At 39.7% G+C, this 24835-nt stretch overlaps 2 protein-coding genes across 2 annotated transcripts; both read left to right on the top strand.

Annotated features, from left to right (window-relative positions):
• Nucleotides 1–494: 494 nt before the first annotated feature.
• On the top strand, nucleotides 495–14405 carry LOC142398693 (ATP-sensitive inward rectifier potassium channel 10-like). The gene is made up of 6 exons (XM_075482809.1): nucleotides 495–754; nucleotides 7469–7808; nucleotides 10029–10240; nucleotides 10418–10549; nucleotides 11077–11254; nucleotides 12349–14405. Exons 2-6 carry the CDS (start codon nucleotides 7469–7471, stop codon nucleotides 12744–12746), a joined length of 1260 nt encoding a protein of 419 aa, XP_075338924.1. The 5' UTR covers nucleotides 495–754; the 3' UTR covers nucleotides 12747–14405.
• A 953-nt stretch (nucleotides 14406–15358) lies between these two features.
• LOC142398238 (uncharacterized) lies at nucleotides 15359–21878 on the top strand. Its single transcript, XM_075482197.1, has 6 exons — nucleotides 15359–15548; nucleotides 17681–17980; nucleotides 18077–18361; nucleotides 18699–18788; nucleotides 19695–19738; nucleotides 20155–21878. Exons 1-6 carry the CDS (start codon nucleotides 15491–15493, stop codon nucleotides 20344–20346), a joined length of 969 nt encoding a protein of 322 aa, XP_075338312.1. The 5' UTR covers nucleotides 15359–15490; the 3' UTR covers nucleotides 20347–21878.
• Nucleotides 21879–24835: the final 2957 nt, after the last annotated feature.

Here is a 24835-nt window from a genome sequence, read left to right as displayed (position 1 = left end):
TCTGCAGGGGGTGGTTTATAGGGGCCCTGTGCTGGCATCTGCGCATGTTTCTTTGCGGAGAATGTTCATGTGAAGTCCCAAACACGTGCATGCACACATGTGTGTGTGGAAATTTGTGCACATTTTGGATACGGTGCCTTTAATTATGAGGATGCAATGCAAAAAGAAATACAAAATAAATAAATTTAATGTTTTGAAACTAATTTCTTCAGGACTGTTTATTAAGGAAGCATTGGTGCACAGGATCAATCAAAAGTTTGGACACCACTGCTCAGTGAATGCATTTGGTGTCCAAAGTCTTGATTGGTACTGTAAATATGTTTTTTTTGTGATATTTTGAAAGACTGTAGGGGTGATGAATTATTGTGGCCATCACACAGACATAAGCAGGACACAACAGGAATTCAGGAACAGGGGAGAGAGGGACACAGAGGGATAGAGGAAAACTGAGAGAGGGAGACCTTTTATAAAGCCAAGTCCTGCCAGTATGGGAAGAATTTGCAGGCAGGGAGAAGGGGCTTTGGGTCCGAAACGGGAGCCCGATGAGCCAATGACTGTCCCCATAATTCTCCTCAGTGGTGTTCCGTGTCGGAGAACGCAGGCTGCTGAAGTAACTCTTGCAGAATTACAGTCCCGCTTGTGTCCTGTGAGCATGCGTAAGACAACAAAGAAGACATGTGGACCAAAAGCTGAGGCTCCGGGCTCCTAAATCCTCTCTGCACAGCTTAATTAGTTTGCAGTCCACTCTGAAAAGGTAAGCAAATTACTTATTCAACAGAGTGAAGTGCAAATAAAGAAATAAATCAAAAGTTGGTAAAGCAATAATGCTAATTTGTTTGCTGCATTGACAAAGGAAAACTTCTGGATTTGTTATACAGTTAATAAGGCACACTTGTGATATAATTAGCATATTTTAGTATAGATTTGTAATTTTTACTTCCTATTTGATTTTATATCAGGAAATATTGTGCAGTTGATCGTGAATATACATTTTTTTTAATTAAAAACCTAAAAACATAATATCAATCTAAACTAAACTGAAGGGATTTCTTTGGCAACTTTAATAATTGTAGATGAATGTTAAATTACACATTTGCTTCCACATACCCTATGTTTTCTCTTTATTAAAGAGGGATGTATTACATATACATGACAGAAGTTAACATATACTGTGTATCATTATGTAACAAGCTTGAATTGTTCCTCTGCTGCACTCCGTTTGGGAGACACCTGTGGAGCCTGCAGGTGAGGTTCAGATGCAGTCACACAGGCAGCACCACAGGACCGTCAGACATCAAACTGAATCCATGGATTTAGCAAAAACTAAAATATCTGGGCAGACTTCCCTCATTATTAGCTTTTAAAGCAACTGAAACAACAAACACTGTGTTTTTTTTAACCTGAACTGTAAAATATACATATAGTAAGACTAACTTTCAAACAGAGTGGCCCTCAAAATTTCATACAAAGTAAAATGAACAGATGAAACCCCGGTTGAACGAACAACAGCAGCCCTGCAGATGCAAAGGTCACAAAACTCTCCCACCTGTACTTGGTTTAGTCATCTCAAATCACAACAGTATGTAAAAAGTCAAGAAATTGTTATTTCGTATTTCAAACATCAGGTTCAACGTTGCGCTGTGTGCAGAGTTCATGTCATTTAGATTTGAATCAGTCCATCCAAAGCAGATTTATGCTGTTTGTAAAGTTGAAGATGCAGCTTTATTCTTCACAACATCCCCATCACCACAGTAGAATGTTTGTTCAGCTGCCTGATTCACAGCAGTTCGTGGTTTTAGATCTGAAACTCGGAGGACGACGTGTGTACGGAAGCTAATATACGAACTGTAGAAAGTTCATCTGCAAAATGGGAGAAAAAGGGAAGAAGTTGTAAACTGGGTTTAGTTTATGTAAATCCCATCGTATTTGGGTGTCTTTACAGATTCTTTTCATGCACGTAAATTGAAATTATTTGAGGGAATGGAAGGATAGAAAAAGACAGAAAAGTGAGGGGAGAGAGAAAGAAAAAGTGTGTGTGTGTGTGCATGTGAAGGGGAGAAAAGGGGAGATGGAGGAGGATTACTCCTCACTCCAGAATACTAATGAGGCCTTTTGTCAGAGATCTTTCTCTCTTTCATTTCCTCTCCCTTTCACATATGCACAAGCACACAGTCGTGTGTTCTTCCATCACTTCGGAGGACATTACATTACTTACCCAAACTGTTATCGTTCCTTTTGGACTTACTTTTCGTCCCCAAGAGGAAGCAGAGTTCCCACTCTGTGACACAGCAGGTTTATGTTCTATCAACACGACATAAAACTCCCCAAAAAAAAATTCTGTTAGTTTTTCTACAGAAAACAAAGTCACACATGCACTCCTACAGTAACATACCCCGAACGAAAACGCATGTAATTGCAGCCCCACTCTCACATAATCAAACATGTCCACGCACACATGGATGGGCACGGAGTGGTTTTTGTCAATGGCATCTTTTGTTTCTTTTATCTCAGCTCCAAACAAAGCTTTCCTGTGTACACAGAGGAGAGAGGGAAGGAAGGAGAGAGAAAGGGGAGAGTAGAAAAAGAGGGGAAGAGGGAGGGAGATCAGGGAAAACATCCAGCGCCTCTTTGTTTGACCCAAAAAAAGTTTTGATTTTGTTATTGGATTTGGCTCACCGAGGCTGCAGGGCAGTACAGTAAAGTTGTGGCGTTGCCATGGAGATGGAATACATCCTACTGGAGAGGTTGGTCAAAATTTTACCCCTCATTTCACTCCCATTTACTCCCATTTCCTCCATTAGTGATTCAATATTTGCCTGCGGTGGAGGTTTTTTTTCCTTCTCAGAAACATGTGAGTGTTATCGTGTGTTTGTGTGCGTGAAAAGAGTTCAAAGAGGGAAGTTTTCAATTGTGTCATTGTAATAATGAAGCTCACTCTTGCATAATCACAGAAGTGTGATGAAATTAGGTCTGATTGGTTATGTAAGCCACTATCAAATTGAAAGGACCTATTTTGATTTAATGGCCAAAAGTAAATGGACATACATGTTCTGGTTCTGCATTGTTTGTGCAAGTCTTTGGGCCGGTCAGGTCCACGTATGAATGCAGAGCTCAATTTTTGCCCCCGAGCCCAAATGGAAGTTAATGGAGGACTAACATTCAGCGTAAAAGCACTTAACAATCTAATGCCTTGATCTCAACCCCTTTCTCCATTTTAGGGATCAAAAAGTTGACAACAAACCAGGCCAACTTAAAAAAAAAAAAACTTGACTTCTTCAATTTCTGTTTCATGATGCTCCAAATGTTTTCAATTCAATTCAAAATGTATTTATATAGCACATTAAAACAACCTCAGCTGACCAAAGTGCTTCACAATAGCAACTGCATCACATATAAAGAAAGTCAGCAATAAAATAGCAATAAGAATAAATAAGCGTCACAGATAAAAGCCAAATGTTTTCAGGTGGTGAAAAGTCTGGACTGCACACAGGCCAGTCCAGCTCCTGGACTCTTTAACTACAAAGTCATGCTGTTGTCACAGACGCAGTATGTGGTTCAGCATGGTCTTGCTGAAATATGAAAGGCCTTCCCTGAAAAAGACGTCATCTGGATGGGAGCAAATGCTGCTCTAAAGTCTGTGTAAATACTTGTCAGCACTGATGGAACCGTTCCAGATGTGCATTAATGACCATGATCCATACCATCAGAGATGTAAGCTTTTTAAGTGAAGGCCTCCCTCCGTCGCCTCCAACTAGTTCAAAACGCTGCAGCTAAACTCATCACTGGTACAAAGAAGTGTGAACACATCACCACTGTGCTTGCTTCCATTAACTGGCTTTGTGTTAGATTTTGCATTGATTTCACAATCTTCCTGCTCACTTTTAAAACCATAAATGGCCTTGTCCCGAAATACATCTCAGACTTATTGGCCTGGTACGTGCCCTCCTGACCACTGAGACCCACAGATAGTTCTCTTCTAGCTACCTCCAGCTTTGTGACAAAGTGGGATCAGGCTTTTTCCATCAGAGCCCCCACCTTATGGCGCTCTCTACCTGCTGCACTCAGACACACAACTTCTCTTGACACCTTTAAAACCCTCCTTAAAACTGTCCTTTTCCGCAGGGCCTTTGGTATAAGCCTGATTAATATATTTCATATTCAATCGCTGCTAATCTGGCCGTCTGTCCCCTCTTTTCTTTTTAATTCTGCTGCTATGTTTAATTCTAACATTGTTAACATTGTTAGAAAAGTGCTATATAAATAAAGTTTTGTTATTATTATCTAAGTTTTTTCTAAATCCCCTTTTACACTACTTGCAAATCCCTGTTGCCAGGTTCTATATTTTCATTAACTATAAGATATAAGACAGCAATGAGTAAGTTTGTTAACTTATTATTAAGTTTATAATGTAAACAGATGCCCACTTACTTTTGGCCAGATACTCCTTTGAACTTTACATCAGACTTTTATGTTCTGCTCGGATGTGTGAGCAGGTTTTACAGAGAGACCTGTGAGGCTCTAAAACTGAGAAAAAAGACCTGAAAGCACACAGAAAGCAAAACTGGCTCTTTACCTACCACACTCTCGGATCTGTCTCCAGTTTCCACTCAGAAGTCCACTCTTTGTCCACTAAAGGCCTCTCTGCTTAGAACTAACAGTAACCTTCTTTAAAATAAACCCGATCTAGATAAACCCCTGAGTTTTTGAAAGATTGGCTCCTTAATTGACTCATTCAAGAGTCTCACTCTTCTCTTCTCCTTCCCACAAATGAGTCTCTGTGTGGATGTTTTGTTGCGTTAATGCACTGCATCGTCATTCTAATTCTACTCTTCTTTCTCATCTCTTTTCCTTCTCCTTATCTACATCCTCTGGGGGTTATCCTCTCCATTGGCCTGCATGGTTTGTTGAACGTAAGTGAGTGTGTCAAATTGTGTGTGAGATACAATTCAGTTTATTTCAATTCAGTTTTATACAGAAACTGTCTGTTTGTGTGACAGTACACACGATGTATGATTGAAGACATGCAGGCTATGCCTAAAAGTGTTAGGAAAGAGAATTGACTGAAATCTGATGCTAAGACAACAAAAATGCTTATCAGATAATGAGGGGTAACTGATACGTGAATAAAGATCCACACTGATCATAAACATTTATTACAGCTGTCTGCATGTCTTATCGTGTGCTCGATGCTGGAGTTGAGTTCTGATAAGAAAGTAAAGCCACGCGAACAGATCTGTAAAGCAAACACGTCATCAAACCTAAACAACACAATAGATGCATTGACAATGACTTTTTTCTTTTTTCTTTAGTAAGTTCTGGTTAGTTTGAGTCACTGGGCAGTAGACTGCTGAGCTAAGCCAGTTGGCATCTAATTTCGGGCAGCATTCTGCCTCTCTTCCGCAATCTATAAACGTTTTATAAGTGGCCTTTGCTGGGGGAAAAAAAACAACCCCCGAGCTATAACATACATCCTGAAAATGGCAGTTTTTGATGATTTAGAATAAGGAAACGTGAACTGATTCTGATGCCTTCAAAACATGTTCCCACTGGGCAAGATTGTACAGAAGCACCCTTGTGACATCCAAGGTTTTGCACAACCTGAGACAGTTATGAACGGTCCATTTTTTCCCCATGAATGTTAAGACAGTTCAGATGTGGTGATAGTTCTGGCTTCGCAAACTTAGCTTTAGGTTACTAAGCTACTCAGTTAGGTTCAGAAAATATCACGGCTTTGTCTAAAGTCAACCCTTTCAATAATCCCGGGTTAGAAGGCAAACTTCTCCGCAACAAGAGTTTCTTAGTTATCAAGATGACACCGCCACTCATGTTTTACATACACTTGGTCGTATATATGGATGTGGGGCATCACACAAATGATCACACCCCCACCCACTGAAGGGTAGCACCATCACTGCCACAATATGTAACAGGGATTGCTTTACAAAACTTTTAACTTTGTTAACTTCCTGTCAGTAGAGTGGAAAATCAACTAAAACGTTTCTTGATTTGATTTCAACCTCAACATGATTAGGCTATTATTGCCTCTTTTTTCTGATTATTATTAATAATGAGACAATTCAGATTATCGGTAGAAATGAGCCGTTAATTAAGTGAAATTCATCTGCAGGCGTTCATGTTGTATAGTAAAACTTTTAGTGGCCCCAGATGCTTATCAGTTGTCATCTGTGCTGTTTGCAGTGTTTCAGTATTTGCATTTGTTTTGTGTATTTTTTTTAAAATGTTTTGTATTGCATCGATTTGCAGTACACATATAGTCAAATTAATGAAGATATTTTCAAATTTGCGAGGGTTTTCTCACAGCTTTGCTCTCTCAGCTTTGCTTACGTGCATAAAGTGCTGTAGGTGACAGAACTGAAACCTAATTTCCTCTCACACTTACTCATGGGGGGGGGGGGTTATTACAGACTGCAGCATTATTTCACCACATTTGTGCATTCCTCCACATTACATGGCCCTCTGCAAAGTGCATTTTCTGCATCTAGAGAGGGTTGTATCTCCTCTTGGACACCACATAGTATGAATTTATATAAAATTAAGTGTAAAAGTAGCAGATTATTTTTACTTTTGTTATTAAATACTAACATGCTGATATATATATGTTAAATAAATGTAACTACCACAATCAAAAGAAAAACATGGCAGTTTTTTTTCCCTGCTTCTACTACCCTGTGAGACAAAAATCAAACCCAGAAAATTCTTTGTAAATTTCTGGAACCAACAACACAAGCGTAGGCGATTTCTTTTTAATTTATCTCACAATAATTTGTTCAGGATTAATTCAATCTTAATGGTCTCTGTGATGGTTATGTAATTTAGAGGGTTACATTTTCTGTCTCTAAACTGCTGAGTTTAACTTCAGGCTTCGGAAACATTTCTGACCACTGAGATAAAATGTATTCATTCTGGATGGTTAGACGGCTTCTCAGCAAAGCTGTTTGGCTGATATTAGGTAGTTTCACTCCATAACCAGCTGAAACTGTGACGTATTCCAAAGGAAGCGTCACTCAGGACAAATAACTGACAGGAGCTCATGCTATTTATTGTAAGCACGATAAAATTAGATATTTGGGGGTGTCTGGAAACTCCCTGTGAAGCTCCGTGAAATGAAGTGGTACTAATAGTGTTGTGGTTATTTATGAAAAGTAGCAGCGCCTTGTTAATATTTTTTAGACAAACAAGGTGACATTTAGGTGACTCACTTAAGATGAATTGTCTCTAAAAGAGTTAAGATGAAAAGGGAAGTTACCAAAATCAACAAAGTCATTGTGGGGAATTTGTGGTTTTCCCCTCAAATTTTGACAGGAAGTCTGCACTCTTATCAAATGCTGTAGCTGTACGTGTCTGCTGGTGTGTGTTTAAGAAGAAGTTTAAGAAGTCTGAATAGTTCACAAAGCAGACCAATGAAGTCTGAATAAATGTAACATCATTTTTTGTTGTTATTCTCCAGATGACGTCTGCTACACCGCCCTCCTCTCGTAGCTCTTCCCCTCATAAAGTTTGCCACTCCCAGACGCAGACAGATGTTTTAAGACCTCTGCTGGGAGGTGGCACATCAGGGGGGGCCGGGAGGAAAAGAAGGCGCGTCCTGTCCAAAGATGGACGCAGCAACGTGCGCATCGAGCACGTCAGCGGGAGGAGTGTCCTCTACATGCGTGACCTGTGGACAACGTTTCTGGAAATGCAGTGGCGCTACAAGTTCTTTCTGTTCACGGCCACGTTTGCGGGGACCTGGTTCCTGTTTGGGGTGCTGTGGTATCTGTTGGCTCTGGTGCACGGAGACCTGCTGGGTGAGAGAACCGGGAAATGCTGAAAAAGAGAGAACTGGCCATAGATTACAGTATAATGTACTGCCCCACATTCCAGGTCTGGTGCATCCACCAAGTTCACTTCAGCCATCTGTCATTTTTAGACAGTTTCAGTTTCAATGAAAGAACTGACTTCAGGGTTTATCCCAGATGACAGCGTTGCTGGGAGTGTTTTTTTGGGTACTTTTTGTTTTTATTGTCCCCACAAAATTCGTACTTCCCTGCAAAGTCTTTCTTGGTCAAAACCTTTTGACAGTGAAACTGAAACAACATTCAAGTGGGAAGGAGAATGAAAGTGTTTTAAAATGACCTGAAACTATTAACTCATCCCCTCACAAATTTTCCAACAAGTTCTCCAACAGATACGAGCATATGGGTCGTTTATTTACAACCTTAAATATAACCCATTATTGCATCCTGTACAGCGCCAGGAAGCGGCGAGAGGAAAATACCACTCATTCGAGCGTTTCCACATCAGAGCAGACGTAGTTTTCAAGAATTTCGTTTGACAATATTCTCATAAGGAAGAATGAAGGGGGAGAAGAATGTGCCCCTGTGTGACGTGAGATCAAGACCAACATGTGACAACTTTACCAGAACACCTGCAGTTTAGATGATAACATTATTTGGATATGGTTAGAAAATGATCATGGGTTGGGCTAAAATAAATTATTTCTATAACTAGACTCTCACTCTCGTGGTGGCCATTTTTTTGGGTTGCCAAAGTTACACACAATAGGCAATTAGGCAATAATATCTCTTGGGTAGGGTTAGAAAATAATCATTGGAAAGGCTAAAATACATTCTTTTTGCAATGTGACCGTCACCCTATTCAATACCATTTTGTAAACTTCACTTGCAGTTGCCCTCAGTTGCTCTTCTTTAAAAGTAATTATAGGTATCTGCCTGCATGAACAGATGAACCATGGGCCCGGATATCATGAGTCAAATGATTCAAAAGAAAACCATGTCAGAGCTGACATCAAAGGCCAAACCGATTGAGTAAATTAAAAAAAATGCATCAGAAGCCCTTGTTAACATTAAAGTATCAGTCTGCCAAAATGTCCCAGTTTTACAATAAGCTGACAATAGCTTTTCATCATTTGTGTTTTAATGCTTATCTGATTGAAGTGCTGTGAGTGCAGCTCAGATGAACTGGGTGCTGCCCCACAGCATGCTCTCAGAAGCTGACCAATCAGCTGAGCCTGGGCAGCTACACTTACCCGCAGTTAACATCAGCAATCATTACCAAAAAATCCTTATTTAAGTTATTTTGGATCATGATCTACACCTATTTAGGGCCTCCAAGTCTAAATCTCAGTCACGGGATGCATTTTGGGTCTTCATACAGTAAATCTACAATTCATTATTAACTTAGAACACAATATTTATTTTATTTCATGTGCAAACACAATTTTCTGCCAAATTTTAACAGTAGTTATTGTCTAATTTGGCTATTTTCAGCATTTTGTTGTTGGAAAAAGGCGGTGTCGAGTATTTGTGCACCGATCAAAATGATTTATTATAATCACTGATAACTGTCTTTGAAACCTAATCAACTACATCCACAACTTAATGATATAAACTAAGATTTGAGCTTTGAAATATTGATAGATATCAAACATAAATGTTTTTTAAACAAGTTTCTTGTTGCCAGTTTGGTCATGAATATTTAATACATGCTCAAATTTTACAAATGCTCAAACTTCTCAGGCTTTATCATGTCAGAGTCTTCCCTGTTTTTATCAGTCAACTCAAAAAACACCTTTCTATTTGTTCAATTTAAAGAAAATATAGCACTTTTTAAAAAAGTTTATGCAGGTTGGGTGCTTAGTGAATAAATGAATGCATGTCATGTACTGTAAAATTTAAACATATGATATTTTGGGTGTGGATTACTTAGTTTTGCGGCCCTACTCAAGGACGACCATGTGTTGGCATGTTTTAGTTCCTGAATTTGACCATCACCCCAGCTGAATAAGAACAGACATCAGCAGAAGATCGTTTAACAGAGAAATAACGGCTCCACCCACTCTGATATGAATTGGTTTCCTGTTTCCACTGTTCGCTCTATCACAAAAAAACCCATAATAAAAGCAGAAATGAAAAAAAAATCTAGCAGCACAGAATTTGTTATCTGTTTTCAGTATTTTAGAATAACCTCAATGAGTTGTTGTTGTCTTTTCAAACATGTTCCTCCAGAGTTTGACCCTCCATCAAACCACACACCTTGTGTGATGCAGATGCAGAGCCTGACGGGAGCCTTCCTCTTCTCCCTGGAGTCCCAGACCACCATTGGTTATGGTTTCCGCTGCATCACTGAAGAATGTCCAGCTGCTATAATCCTCCTCATTGTCCAACTAGTCCTCACCATGCTCATGGAAATCTTCATCACTGGTACCTTTCTGGCCAAGGTAGCCTAACATAAAGCTCAAACCGCAAAGTGAGATGGAGTTAAAAGAGAGAATTACGCATATATGTGGAGATCAATGCTGAACATTGTACAGCTACTTGCTACATAGGACTCTTACATAAAACTAATCAAAGAGTATTTGATGAAGAGTAGAACTGATTGAGTCTGTCCTGATCAGCTTGCGAGGCCAAAGAAGCGAGGTGAGACGGTGAAGTTCAGCCAGCATGCTGTCGTGTCGACCCACGAGGGTCAACCCTGCCTGATGATCAGGGTGGCCAACATGCGCAAGAGCCTACTGCTGGGGTGTCAGGTGAGTGCATACGTAGACAAAGATAGTGAAATTCCACTCTTTTATCACCATAACGCTGTATTTTCAGGTTCCATGAGACTGAGCGATGGGGCTGTCCCCACTCAGATGAAGTTAGATGCTGCTGTTTTTTGTAGAGATCCAAGCAGAGGGGAACCTTCAGGAGGTTAAACAATGAAACTGTGTAATATCTTAGTCATTTCGCAATGTGCATGACTAACACTGTGAAACAGTGTATTTGAGACCAAAACATTACTGTGACTGAAATGCAAATATGAATGAAATAGACGAACAAGGAGAGTATGTCTTAGTATTTCGAGCTCAGATCTCCAGCTGCTGTTTGCCCCCACCGCCCCTGCAGACCCTTTATGAGGACCTTGTTCAACACTTCAGGGAGATGTTGAAGCATTTGAGACTCATGGTGTCTCATTCTGGTCTATTTTGTGACAGGGATTTGGAGTGTGTTGGGGCAGCCAGTGAATCTGTCATCAGGTTAAGCTGAAATTAATTCTGCACAATGTTGCCTTCAGGTGACGGGGAAACTTCTCCAGACATCTCAGACAAAAGAAGGAGAGACAGTTCGTCTGGATCAGCGAAATGTGCCCTTTCAAGTGGACACTGCCAGTGACAGTCCCTTCCTCATCCTGCCTCTCACTTTTTACCACGTCATCGATGAAAACAGTCCGCTGCAAGCCTGGGCAGCCAAAGGTACGTTTGCTCAATAAAGCAGAATTAGGTTTAATTAAGTTAAAGATATTTGACTTTTTTCAAAATCTCTTGTCTTCAAACAAACTTCCTCTGGGATAGTTAAACAGCTTCTGTAAATCCTCTCTCTCCGTATCTTTTCTCGACCTCAGAACTGGTAGGAGGGACTTCGATTACCATGTTTTTGGGTAGTTTGTCCTTGGAACACAAACTAGTGCACCAGATGTTTGGTTACACAGAAAAAAGCATCTTTGTAAAGTATTTGGAAAGGGCTTGATACTTAAAAACTTACTTTGAAATGTATCGATCAATATCTATCAAATGTGAATTTCTTGATAAAAGAACCTCTAGCTGTGGAGCTAATTGGTAAATCAACCTCATCCTCCAGTCGGGAGAATAACACATATCGTATCCACTGAAAAAGTCGTTTTTTTCTCTACGTCAGCGGTATTTACTGATGTGAAAGCAGGATCTCTTTTAAACTGTTTCCTAAACAGTTTCGCCCAAGTTTTAAAGTGTGCAAGTAAGCAATTTTCTTTCAACTATACCTCTGCCTTGAATATTTAACACCAGATCTGAACAGGTCGAGTGTCACATGACCCCCTGGCACATTACTGATTACTGTTAATCACGTTGTGAATGCAGCTTATTTACATTACATGTACTCTAGGTGCCTCACAGCTGAAGAATTTTAATTTAACCAGGAATCTGGTACGATGACTAATAAATTCTGAAAAAAAATAAAAATACTTCCTCTTTTTTGAGGTCAGTACACTTGGTTAATGTTAAAAAAAAAAGACTGTAGCTGAAGGAAGTGAGTAGGTGGGTCTAGATTTAGCTCAACTCTTCACAAGAACTCTTCTGTTAATTCTTCATTTTACTCAACATCCGTTGCTCAACAGTTGCTGCGTGCCAATGTTTTTCCTCCTTTCAGTTCCAGCTTTCATTTTCATCTTTATGCAGATTCCTAATATTGTTCACAGGAAATTCTTATAACATCTCAAGAGCACTACCAGTGGGGCCCTTAAGATAAATAAATAAGATAGATCTGCCTCATCTTTTTAAACTTCACTGATCATCTCATTTCCTCCAATCAGGAGGTGGCTGGACAGATCCAGAACTGGCCGACTTTGAACTGCTGGTGATCATGAACGCCACCGTGGAGCCAACCTCTGCCACCTGCCAGGTTCGCACTTCCTACCTGCCAGACGAGATCCTCTGGGGGTACGAGTTCCCCCCTGTAGTCTCCCTCTCCCCATCTGGCAAATATGTCGCAGACTTCGCCTTCTTTGACAAAGTGGCAAAGACCAAGTCTACCCCCATCTTCAAACCATCCAGCCCCGAACACAGGTACCAGAGCAACGGAGGCGGGCCTGTGTCCGAGGTGTCAGATCCGGAGAAGATTCGTCTGGAGCTGAGCTACAGGGAGCAGAGGGGCGAGGACCGTGCACGGGTCAGGGAGACTCCTGTCAGCGTTCGCATCAGCAACGTGTGAGCAGATAAACTGGCTCATGAGGGAGAGTTTCATAGAGAGAAACACGAGATTGTCAAGTTCAAGTGTCAATAGCACACCAGCGAAACATATCACAACAGCCTGCGAGACTTTTTGTTAAGACGGATTTCAGCTTTTATCGCGAGGATTGAAAGAAAACCAACATGGGAAACTGAAGACTGTGTTTGCTGGGATATTACATGCTTTACACTGGTTAGACTGTATTCAGATGGTGATAACACAGCCTAACTGCAGCTACTATTTACATCTGTATACATTTTTCAAGTAAAAAGAAATAACAGGTAAAATCATTTATACAGTGAAGCAAAAAGATGCATGTTAAACAAGCAGTGGAGAGGATGGAAATCTTAGTGAGATTTTTTTTTATTTTTCCAGTGGACTTTACATATATCTATACATATATAGAATATATGTATATGTATATAGAATATATGTTTGTATACATATATACTATATATATAACATTACATTAGAGAAACTGACTCACAGAGAAGTGTGGGACAGTGTGGATTTTTCTAAATTTTCAAGAGTAAACGAATATAACATGATGGTTAGGGGAAATAAGCAGACAATGTGAGCAGGAAACACCCACCCTTTTCAGAAAAGAGGAAAATAATCTTTTATTCTTCCCCCCAAACATAGATGTAAATGTGTGGTTAATACGTCAGACTTTAAGAGGAACTTTAAGAAACCAGGAAGGAAACAAATTTATGTTCTGTTGTGCTCGTACATAGTAATTTATAAAAGTTAGGCGACTTTGAGTTCGTATAAGAACTCGTATAAGAAAGTGAGATATTCTGCAGCTCAAAATATCTCACCTTCTACTTCCTCTCTCATGATATTTCCTCGTTTCCTGTTGAAACAGACACTAAAGAGTGCTTTGAAAATGCTGTTGAAATAATGTTGCACCACAACTGGAGTGTAGACCTAACTTTTACTGAGTCTTTAAAAGTTGTAGGTATGTTATGTCTGACAATTGTTGCTGTTTCAAAAGAAAAAAATAGCACTTTATGTAAGTACTCGATGTACATTTGTGCCTTCAAAGGGTTAGCTGACTGTGTGGGATATATTACTTGAGTAAGACAGCTGTTCCACATGGAAACTCACTGAATTTGTGGCAGTTATTGTAAAGAACGAAACAGACAACTGCATCCCACAAAGCTAACTGTAATTGCTGTTTTGAGGCAACTAACAGAAGAAGTCATGTTTTCTAGATAATCGCTTGCACTTATTGCACAAGCATGGATGTGAATGCCATTTGGTGATTGCATTTGTGGGTTAAACATTTGGAGAAACTGGCAGCAGCAGTCGGCTCTTTCAGATATTTTTTAGGTACTAACACAATCAAATTAACAAAAGAAGTCATTTTGTTGAGGCCCTTCTTTTTTTTTAACAGTTATAGAGGTGACTTAACCGCACTCTGGTGACCAAACCAGAGGTGAGTGCTGAAATGGGAGAATGTTAAAGTGAAATGAAATGAAAGACGAAGCGAGGCTGACTGGAGTTGATATGAAAGGTTGAAACTGAACGTATTTGTAATGTTTGCTCCATTAGCATCAAATCCTGGAGTTTTCAGGAGGGAGAGCCTAAATCAGGCGATGCTCTAAGAACTGATTTAATAAAGCTGTCTTTTAAATGTGATATTTGGGCTTATGTCTTTCATATGAAATTCTTCATGGTTGAGAAAAGCTGAATCCTGCTGTGTCACAAACTGGCTCAAATTGTGAGTGTACAGTAGATCATATCTAAGTGCTTGGAAAGAAGTGGATAACGCTATGAAATGCATGGCACACCGCACCCTGAGCATTTATACAGATGTCCTGACATTTTATCCTACCCATCGGGACGTCCCACCGATGCTTTCTGCGCATGCGCACACCACGAAAAAACGCCATTGCTCATAAATCCGCGTTACCCTCAACAGGTGAGTAACAGTTAATGCTTCATTTTCCTCAAAGAACACTGGAACAGTGATTTTTTTTCTCCTGCGACCTTGGCTGACATAATTTATGGTTTTTGGCTCCATTTTTTTTTTTTTCGTGATAAGTTCGAGCTTCGTGAACACGAGCGTCTCCAGTAACTTTATACAGGAACTCTGTTATGATAAGTGTAAATTAGCAAAACAGTTTTTCACCTTGTAGATGTAGTTGTAGGGGCCCCCGGTGCATTATTTGAAGAGTTTTGAGATGTTTTTAAATGTTTTAGTAAGTTTTTAGAAAGACCTTTTTAGTGGTAGCAGAATTTGGACTCTCAACAAATGTCAACCCTAACCCCAAACATTTAAGGATTTATTGGCCAGGTTGGTTGATTTCTAAGCCCCTCAACTGTATAAATCATGACAGTAATAACATGTAAGTCATATTCTATTAATTATCATTCATTAATTAAAAGATTTTTTGCTTGATCATGTTAATTTTCTAAATATACTGAACACCTCTTGTCTTTGCAGCTCCCAGCACAGGGTGATGATGTTGCTAAATATCCTCATCATGTCATTCAGATTTATGTCCTCAGGTACCACCTGCAGCCATCTCTCTGACTGAGTCTGGGTTTCCACAGCTGGTCCATCTGCTCTGTCTCTGACACTGCTAAGTTATTGACAAAGTGTAATAAAAATAACAGAAACTGGAAGCTGTTGTGACGTAATGTGTGAGTAGGGAAATTAATTTCTGTTCAACGGAACAAGGCTCTCAGTCTTACTTCCTTAAAGCAGTTTGACAGTTGACATGGCCGCTCTTGTTCTCCTGGTTATCATCGCTCTGCTGGATTCACTTACAGCACAAGGTAAAACATTTTGATTCTTCTTACAAATTTTCTTTTGTTGCTCCACTTAAGCAGCGCGTCAGCAAACACTTAAAACATCAACTTTTATTCATTGGAAAAGACGCCAGCTCATGGTGGTGGTTCTGTGAAACTAAAACTAAAGTTTAAAGCAGTTTCCTGGAAAAAAACTGCGAACATAAAAGAAACCACACAAATCTAAATTTTCATCTCACGGTACCTGATCCTGTCTGAAACTTTTGTGAGAAATAAACCTCTGTGACTGGTCATGCTCACTAATATGGAACAGTTGTGAGGACTGAAATGTTGCAACCAAAAAAAACAATCCAAAACTAAATATTTATCTGTCATTTTCTTAAATGTTGGAGTGGATTTAGATCCCTCACATTAAACCTAACACTAATGATTTAAGTTTACCGTAGATGACTGTAAAGTATTGGCATAAAACAGTATTTTCGGAGAAAAGTCCCCACCCAGTCTTACTGACAGCATAGTGTGTCTGGCTTCAGACTAAGAATAATGTAGGTGCTTGAACTTCAGTGATACTAATGCTGATAATTTATTAGAAATGCACATGTTAGATCATTTATTACTTCACAACGGTCTTAAATGAGATGGTCTTAAACCTTGTAAACACATAAAAAGATGCTGGAAGAATTACAGGTTGTTATCCATTCTGTAATCCAAAATACATTAATGTCATCTACTTTAAATGTGTTGATAATGTCTATTTGGCCACAAATGGAGGAAGGAGGGGACTGTGGGAGACTTTAGTGATATTTGAACATCTCTTCCTGCACAGTGTTTTCAACATTAACCGTAAGCTTCTGCTTCCCTCCCACTCATTAACTCAAACTTTTCTGCCACGCTCTGACCCTCCCGTGGTCACGGTTAGGAGTTACACTTCGTTTAGGTTTCACAGTTTTAATGCATCGCACTTCATGTCGTGTGAACGCTGCCCAACAGAAACTAATAGCATACGGATACGTTACCATCTCATAATGTACAACTATGGTTTGTGACACTGCTTTGTGTTGGACAAGTAGACAAACATGTGCATTACACATCTTTTGGAGAAAATGTACTGTAAAGTAATCAGGATCATGCAGACTTTGCTGGGCTGAGTCGTTTATTGACTTGTTTTAATTTCCATTCCCACAAATCTTCATTCAGATGTGCAGCAATGTAGAAAATGTGTTGACAAAGACATTATTTGGAGACTCGATGTCAGAACTTTCACTTTGTGTTCAGACAGGTCAAACGAAGCATCCACTGTCCAGATGTAAATGCTGTTTGCACCGTATTTCTGATTTTGCCAAAGCTTTGTAGAAAATGGTTTACATTCTAGTTTAAATAGACCAAAAAAATAAAAGGCACAGTGTTCAAATCCTCAGGTGGCCAATTGTTTTTTTTTTCTGAGGGCGAAACCCCCAGAGTTTGCAGTGCCTGATATGATGCAGACATATAATAAAGTTACATTTTCATAGTTTGATTTGACAGAAAAAAATTAAAATGACACGTGGTTGTAGTAGACTTACTGAAATCAAGCCTACAGATAAAGTCCATAAATCAGGCTTTTCTTCTTCTTCTATGCATGCAGTCACAATGTAGCAGAACATGAACATGAATGTTAATAACTGGGATTTATTGGACCATGTGATGCTGAAACATCACATGAAATTACAGCATGAATCATGAATATTTCACATCTGCATATTTATTGTTTTTAAATGGCTGTGATGAGTTTGCTCGAGTCTATTATTGTGTCAATTGCACTTTAAAGAGAATTTTATTAGACATAAAAAATTATAACAATGCAGAGTGTTACTTTTTCAAGTGGAAAAAGGTTTAACGTTGTACACTGCAGCCAGTAATGCAATATGCTCACTGAACTAAGTGGGAGGAGTGAAATCTTTGGAGAACCAAACTCTCACATAACCGGCGAGAGGATTTCCCAGAATCCAACAGATCTGCCTCAGTTGAAAAAGTCTTTGTTGTGTGTTTTCTCCTCATCTGTTTAGGGCAAACATGATAGAATAATCAAATATTTAAACAAAAAAAATGTGTTTAATGTCACAGGATCTTTGCTGCTGACCATGATTCTAATATCTGTTCTTGTGTAAATGTTCTTTTAGGACCTGGACGTGTGTTCGTGAAGAGTGGAACAGACTTACTTCTGGATGCAAACACAACTGTTAGAATTTCAAAAGTTACAGATTTTATCTGGAAATTTGGTAGCGATAATAACGTGGTAAAACACCGTCTTCCGGATATTGTGTTCTTAGATGAAACATACAATGGAAGAGCTAATTTTTCTACACATAATTACTCCTTGCTCATAAAGAATGTACAACACCATGATAGTGGGAGTTATAGTGCAATATTGAGCGGTAGAAAAGACCAAACTGTAGCTAAATACAATGTCAGAGTCCAAGGTAGGTTTCTTTCGGTAGGCATCATTTTTCATCGTCCTTAGTAAATGTTGATATGGAACTGTTTTAAAACCATTCCTACCTGATATTATTTCTCAGATCCAGTGTCTGGAGCTCAGCTGACAGTGACCCCCATCACCAACCTCTCCACCTCCTGTAACCTCACTGCGACCTGCACAGCACAGGACTCAAATATCACCGCAACTATTCAATGTAACGAGCAAAACTGCTCTCTGGTTAAAGACCCAAGCTTGAAGATCACGTCAAATTCTGCTTCTGTCGACGTCTACCTGCAGAAACACCACATCATATGTAACCATAGCAACGGAGTGAGCTGGGAGCTCAAAAAATCTAAGATTGTATCTTATTGTGAGACTAAATCAGGTAAGATTTTAAAGTCACAGTGATACACAGGCAGTAACTGAGAGCTTGAGGTGATAAGTACTTTGATATCTTACACAGCAGAAGCACATTGAATTAAAAATGAAAGTTCCTGGTCTGCGCCTGCGTTGGTAGAGACTGACTGATCGTTTAGTTGGGCTACATTTGTCTGAGCAGAAACGTTGGTTTTCTGCAAACATTTTCGCTCATGAGTTACACAGATTTTACTCTCAAGAAACATTTAAATCAGACTGTGATATCATTTCTTCCTCCTTTTGCATTTTAGCCACCCCTGAAGTATTTGGATGTTTCTGATATAATTATCTTCATGTCTTTACAGAAATCATTCCAAGTTTCAGTGCAGCAACCAGTATTGGGGTTGGGGTTGGAGCAGCATGTATCCTGGCTGCTGTGATCTTTTCCATAGTCTGTAAGTCTCAGTTTGCTTTTCAGCAAATCAGCACAATTTGTTTTATATATGTAACAATCAGAGTTATTAAATGCACCAGGTGCTTTCATGTTTTGCTACAGCAGTTATAAGCTGTCACAACAACAATTTTCCTGAGTTCTTATGTGAATAAAGATAATTATTCACATTAAAATGTTTGGCCAAACTATTTCTTTCATCAGTTCTATAAAAAGTCCTCTTCCCACATTCTGCCTGACAAAATTATTACAGATTAACAAAAAGAGTTTACAGTAAATCTTAAACAGAGACATTTTTTCATAAAATATTGTTTTATTTAAAAAAAAAATCAATATTCAATAACAATAAATCAGTAATGTTGAAAATTAACCACTTTTTTGTAAATTTGCAGTCAAAAATCTGTCTTCAGCTTTATTTTACTGTTTGCGGTATTAATTATTAATTACTCAGATCAAACTGAGCCAAAACACTTTTGTCACTCCCAGTTTGTTAAACCACCGGGGTAGCCATTTACTGTTTTACATCAGTTTAGATGATTGTGCGATAAATATCTTGTGTTTTTACACACTTTTGGATACATTTTTCCATCCGCTGGATAAAAATCACTTTGACTGCAAAAAGGGATGAGTTTTTCCACATTTAGTGTTCATCACAGCCTGCCTGATCTACTATACAACAGCAGGCAGAACATCTGTAACTGATGTAGGGTTATGACTTTTCATGAAGATGTTTGAACATACAACATCTGGAGTTATTTAGTCATTTCTGATAAACCTTAAACACACTCAGCTAGATCTTCTCTATGTATGCAGATCAAGATAGGCGGAAATTAATACTTTAAGGTTAACAAAAAAAAAACTTCAATCAAGCCAACACAAACAACCTTTATTTTCTATGACTGACCTACAGGTATCGGAATAAAGTGCAAAAATAGAAGGAGCAAACGTTCTGAGGTAAGGAGGAAGTTCTTTTTGTTAAAGAAAAACTCTCCCATTTTGCCAGTCAAACTAATCAACTAATAATCACTGTGAGACATTTTGAAATTGTAAACTAACTCTGCAGAACAAAATAACTTCTACTTAAGGTTCAGGACTTTTTCATGTGAAAAACAATCTAAACTCTTGGTTATTGTGGCTTTGCAGCTGCATCTAATCTCGTCCATTTCTTGCTACATTAACTGCTTTTGTTCAAAGACTTGAATGTACTCTGTTTTAGCACATTGAGTTGCCTGTGGTATGAAATGCGCTATATAAATAAAGATGCCTTGCCTTGCCTTTTAATCTATTCAAACCAGCTGTCTGACTTCTCACTCATGCATCAACAAACACTGTACCTGTTTCCTAACAAAATTCTTCTGATTTATCTTTAGGACATTGATCCAGACAAAAATGAACATGAAGAATATGCTTCAGGTCTTTCCCCAACATCCATTTACTCCTTGGTTCAGACTCACAGCGGACCTGTGAACTCTGTTGAGACCAACGACTCACCCCAACCAGAGACGCTGTATGCTCAGGTTAACCTCGCTAACAAGTCCAGACCTCCCACATCCAACAGCTGATATACACAGAAATGATGTATTTACCAGCCTTAATGTGTACATATTGTACAGTGAAACTGTAAAGTTCTATTTTTACAACATTTGTCTGTAAGCTTGGCAACTATGTGAAGAGCGAGCGCCACAAATCAGCATGTAAATGAGGAGATAAACAGCTGGATGGATTGTAATCCATGAAAGACAGATGGGCTCACTAAAATAGAGACATTACAAACAGATGTGTAATATTAAAAAAAATACGTAAATGTTCGAATATGTTGTCTCCTCAGTTCCTGCTGCTACTGCTTGTTTTTTTTAAATATTTTTTTTAAATAACGTGCACATCTTCTGCCTCATTTTTTGTATCAAAGGTGAGCCTTTGATTAATTAAGACATAGGATCTAAACTTTTATTCAGTTTTCTGTTGGAAACTGTAGATGGTTTTTAAAAGAAATTTGCAGCTAAGAGGAGATTTAATGACTGTTTCATGCTCTGAGTCACAAAACACCATTATTTTTGTCAATGTTTAATGTTTCATTTGTCATTTTATCTGTACACTTATATGATTTATATACAGTAAATGATTGTATTCAAGCTCCTTCTGGTGTCCATCAGATTTAGAATTAAAACAAAAGCTTCTTTCCACCCAAACTTCAAAGATATCACGGTTTACTTCTCAACAAATTAAATCTTTTGTTCCAGATCAGAGCGTCGCATGGAGAGAAGTTGTGTTCATGAATTAGTTGTCAGTACAGGGAGACTGATGATGAAATGTTGACGGCTTAATGGGAAGTTTAGTGACACAGAATTAGAAAATCTGTCACATGACCTTTCGCAGGAATTTCTGCCATCGTTTACAAGACTTTTGTAACCACTTTAGTTTACTTTACTTTATTGTTCATTGCTTCAAAGTTGAGAAAACAATGTCAGAATCTAATGATGAAAGTATATAACATGCCAAGTAATACTTTGATATTGTTGTAATTCTTATTGCTGCTTGCTGTCACTTGAGTGATACAAGGCTTTAATATCAGACAGGGTGACGCTCTGTGCTGCTAGCATGGATGCACCTAGAGTCATTATTGGGAAGTTTTATTTGGATTAATAACGGAAATGCACGCGGGTCAGAAAGTTTCTCTTAATTTTGCTGTTCAATGGCATATTTAAAAAGTTTTAACTTTGGGTTTCAGGTAATGTAGATGAAACAGTGATAAATGTTTCAAACTGGTAATGATAAAAGTAACTGATCAGCTTGAGCTTAAGGGTTCAGTTGGTGTTTTAGATAATTCATGTCGATGTTAGACAACACACAGCTAGAGGCAGGTAGGTATGTGGAATTTGGAAAGAAATAGAACAATTAAAATGAAATTAAAATGATTAAAAACAAGCAACAGTCAAAATAAACAAAACTTTGGTATTTTTCTTCATTTTCTTTTTAAATCAAACTGTCAAATTGACTCACTGTTTTCAAAAATCTGTCAGTTCAAATGTTTTATGGACATATCATGCCACAGTTAATGTAATATGAGATTATTTCAATAAACATTTTGATAATATCTGCCTGACTTCATTTATTATGGGTGCCAAAACTGAATGGATTAAACTACACATACTACTATTGACCATCTTTACTCCTCTCATTATTTTTATATCTTCTGTTTCCGTCACAGTTTTTTGTGTAACTTGTCGCACGGTTTCACAAAAAACTAATTATGCAAAAGTAGCATCAAAACTTTTTTTTTCTTATTTCTATGAATACTTGCGGGATGTACTCTGATCCATCTGTTTGAATATGCTGGGTTCTCATAGAATAACAGTATGCAGATTAAATTAATAAATAATAATAATATTTCTTTCTGAGAATAATCCTTCCTCATGTATTTCTTGAACAGAAACACACAGCTATGACGTTTATTTAAACATGTTGGCATACAGCGCATGCCCGACCTTTCTGTGAACCCATACAAAGTTTTGAGATTAAATTGATCATTATGGAACGATATGTATGTAAGAATGACCACAATCACGGTTGGACGATACAGCAAAAGAATATCTTGGTAGGATCGTTGTGTGTCACAGAAGAGGTCTTTCATTTTTAACGTCTCCAGCAGCCGACAAACCTCCCCCTCCCTGAGCATCAGGACCTGGAGACACACACAGAAACAGTCCTGGACTATATCCAGTTCTGTATCACGAATGTGACTGTGGAAAAAACCATCCGGGTTTTCCCTAACAAGAAACCCTGGATGACCAACCAGGTCCGCACACTCCTCAAGGCCCGTGACACCGCCTTCAGGTCAGGGGATAAAGCACTGTACAGTGCTGCTAGAGCTGACCTGAGACGAGGAGTGAAAAGGGCAAAAACAGACCACAGGATGCAGATAGAGTCCCATCTGTCCAGCAACAATATACGGGAGGTATGGCAGGGAATACACAACATCACCAACTACAGAGGTTGTGATGCGTCTACAGCAGACCTGAGTGCACCACTGGCAGAGGAGCTAAACAGCTTCTTTGCCCGTTTTGGATCATCCCAGCAGCACTCATCTGTTCCTGCCCTGCCCCCACCTCCACCTCCACCCGGCTCCTGCATCACTCCACTCACTGTCCAGGAGCACAATGTCAGAAGTGTGCTCCTGGCTGTGAACCCCAGGAAAGCTGCTGGCCCAGATGGAGTTCCTGGAAAGGTGCTCAGAGCGTGTGCCAACCAACTCGCCCCCACCTTCACCAGGATTTTCAACCTCTCCCTGGCCCAGGCAGTCATCCCATCCTGTCTGAAAACATCAACAATAATTCCGGTGCCGAAGAAGTCTCCCATCACTAGCCTGAACGATTACCGTCCGGTGGCCCTCACTCCGGTAATCATGAAGTGCTTCGAGAGACTGGTCCTTCGGCACATCACGGACCACCTCCCCCCAGACCTCGACCCCCACCAGTTTGCATACCGGGTGAACAGATCCAGAGAGGATGCCATCGCCGTAGCTCTCCACTCTGCACTAAACCACCTGGAGCAGCAGCAGAGCTATGTCCGGATGCTCTTTGTGGATTACAGTTCTGCCTTTAACACCATAATCCCGGACAGACTCACCACAAAACTGAAAACCCTTGGCCTCCCACCTTTCACATGTGCCTGGATCAATAACTTTCTGTCTGACCGACCCCAGACTGTGCGACTGGGGCCCCACCTCTCATCCACCCGCACGCTGAGCATCGGCTCCCCACAGGGCTGTGTGCTGAGCCCCCTACTCTACTGCCTCTACACCCACGACTGCAGACCGGCCCACAAGAACAACCTTGTCGTTAAATTTGCTGACGATACTACAGTGGTTGGTCACATCTCCAGGGGTGATGAGGCTGCTTACATGGAGGAGGTCCTGAAGCTGGCAGAGTGGTGCTCAGAGAACAACCTTTCTCTGAACACCAAGAAAACCAGAGAGGTCATCATCGACTTCAGGAGGCACAGCACGGATACAGACCCCCTTCACATCAATGGCGAGCGCGTGGAACAGGTCCACACGTTCAAATACCTCGGCGTCCTCATCTCTGAGAACATTTCCTGGTCAGAGAACATCACAGGGCTTGGCAAGAGGGCTCGGCAGCGGCTACACTTCCTGAGAGTTCTCAGGAAGCACAACCTCAACTCCAACCTGCTGCTGACCTTCTACCGCTCGTCCATCGAGAGCCTGCTGACATACTACATCACAGTATGGTTCGGCAGCTCCACCGCCGCTGACAGGGAGAGGCTGCAGAGAGTCATCAAGGCAGCACAGAAAATCATCGGCTGCCCTCTCCCCTCCCTGATGGACATTTACACCTCCCGCTGCCTCAGCAGAGCCAAGGCAATCTCCAAAGACAGCTCCCACCCTGGCTCTGCCCTGTTTGACCTGTTGCCCTCAGGGCGGCGCTACAGGTGCATCAGGACGAGGACAAGCAGACTTAAAAACAGCTTTTTCCCCAAAGCCATAACCACTCTAAACTCTGTCACTCACTGATCATCCCTTGGACAATCCAAATTCTTGTGCAATATTCAAATTATGACCAGACTCTGTTGTGTGCAATATACCCACATCCACATACTTGAACCTACTAACACCTTATTTTATTTTATTTTATTTTATATGTTACCACTAACACCATATTTGATTCTATTTATTTTAGTACCGTAAAAAACTGTGCACCTTACATCCTCCCCTTTTTTTACATTACTTATATATTTTTATATTTTATATTTTTTATATTTGCACTCTTTGCACTGTTTTTGGTGGCTACCACGTATGATGACAATAAAGGCATTCTGGTTCTGATTCTGATTCTGATCAAAGAGCAACCACCCCAATGATGGCAAAATGGCGTCTCATATATGGTGTCTAGCCAATTGAATGAGGAAGAATCTGTTTACCGTTTTGACATGCTCACATTCCCCCGACACACATTTCTCTTTTTCAGTTATCCACATAACTTTACTGCTATATACATATCAATATGAACAAATACAGACTGTACAATCCCAGTA

This window comes from Odontesthes bonariensis, chromosome 14 (genome assembly GCF_027942865.1).
Source record: "Odontesthes bonariensis isolate fOdoBon6 chromosome 14, fOdoBon6.hap1, whole genome shotgun sequence".
Classification (NCBI taxonomy): Eukaryota; Metazoa; Chordata; class Actinopteri; order Atheriniformes; family Atherinopsidae; genus Odontesthes; species Odontesthes bonariensis.
This window is presented reverse-complemented; position numbering and strand designations above follow the sequence as displayed.

Coding starts and splice junctions, on each gene's coding strand:
- LOC142398693 (XM_075482809.1), top strand. CDS start 7,469: ATGACGTCTGCTACACCGCCCTCCTCTCGTAGCTCTTCCCCTCATAAA. Junction 10,550..11,076: donor GCCTACTGCTGGGGTGTCAG/GTGAGTGCATAC, acceptor TGTTGCCTTCAG/GTGACGGGGAAACTTCTCCA. Junction 11,255..12,348: donor GCAAGCCTGGGCAGCCAAAG/GTACGTTTGCTC, acceptor TCCTCCAATCAG/GAGGTGGCTGGACAGATCCA.
- LOC142398238 (XM_075482197.1), top strand. CDS start 15,491: ATGGCCGCTCTTGTTCTCCTGGTTATCATCGCTCTGCTGGATTCACTT. Junction 17,981..18,076: donor ATACAATGTCAGAGTCCAAG/GTAGGTTTCTTT, acceptor ATTATTTCTCAG/ATCCAGTGTCTGGAGCTCAG. Junction 18,789..19,694: donor TGTGATCTTTTCCATAGTCT/GTAAGTCTCAGT, acceptor ACTGACCTACAG/GTATCGGAATAAAGTGCAAA.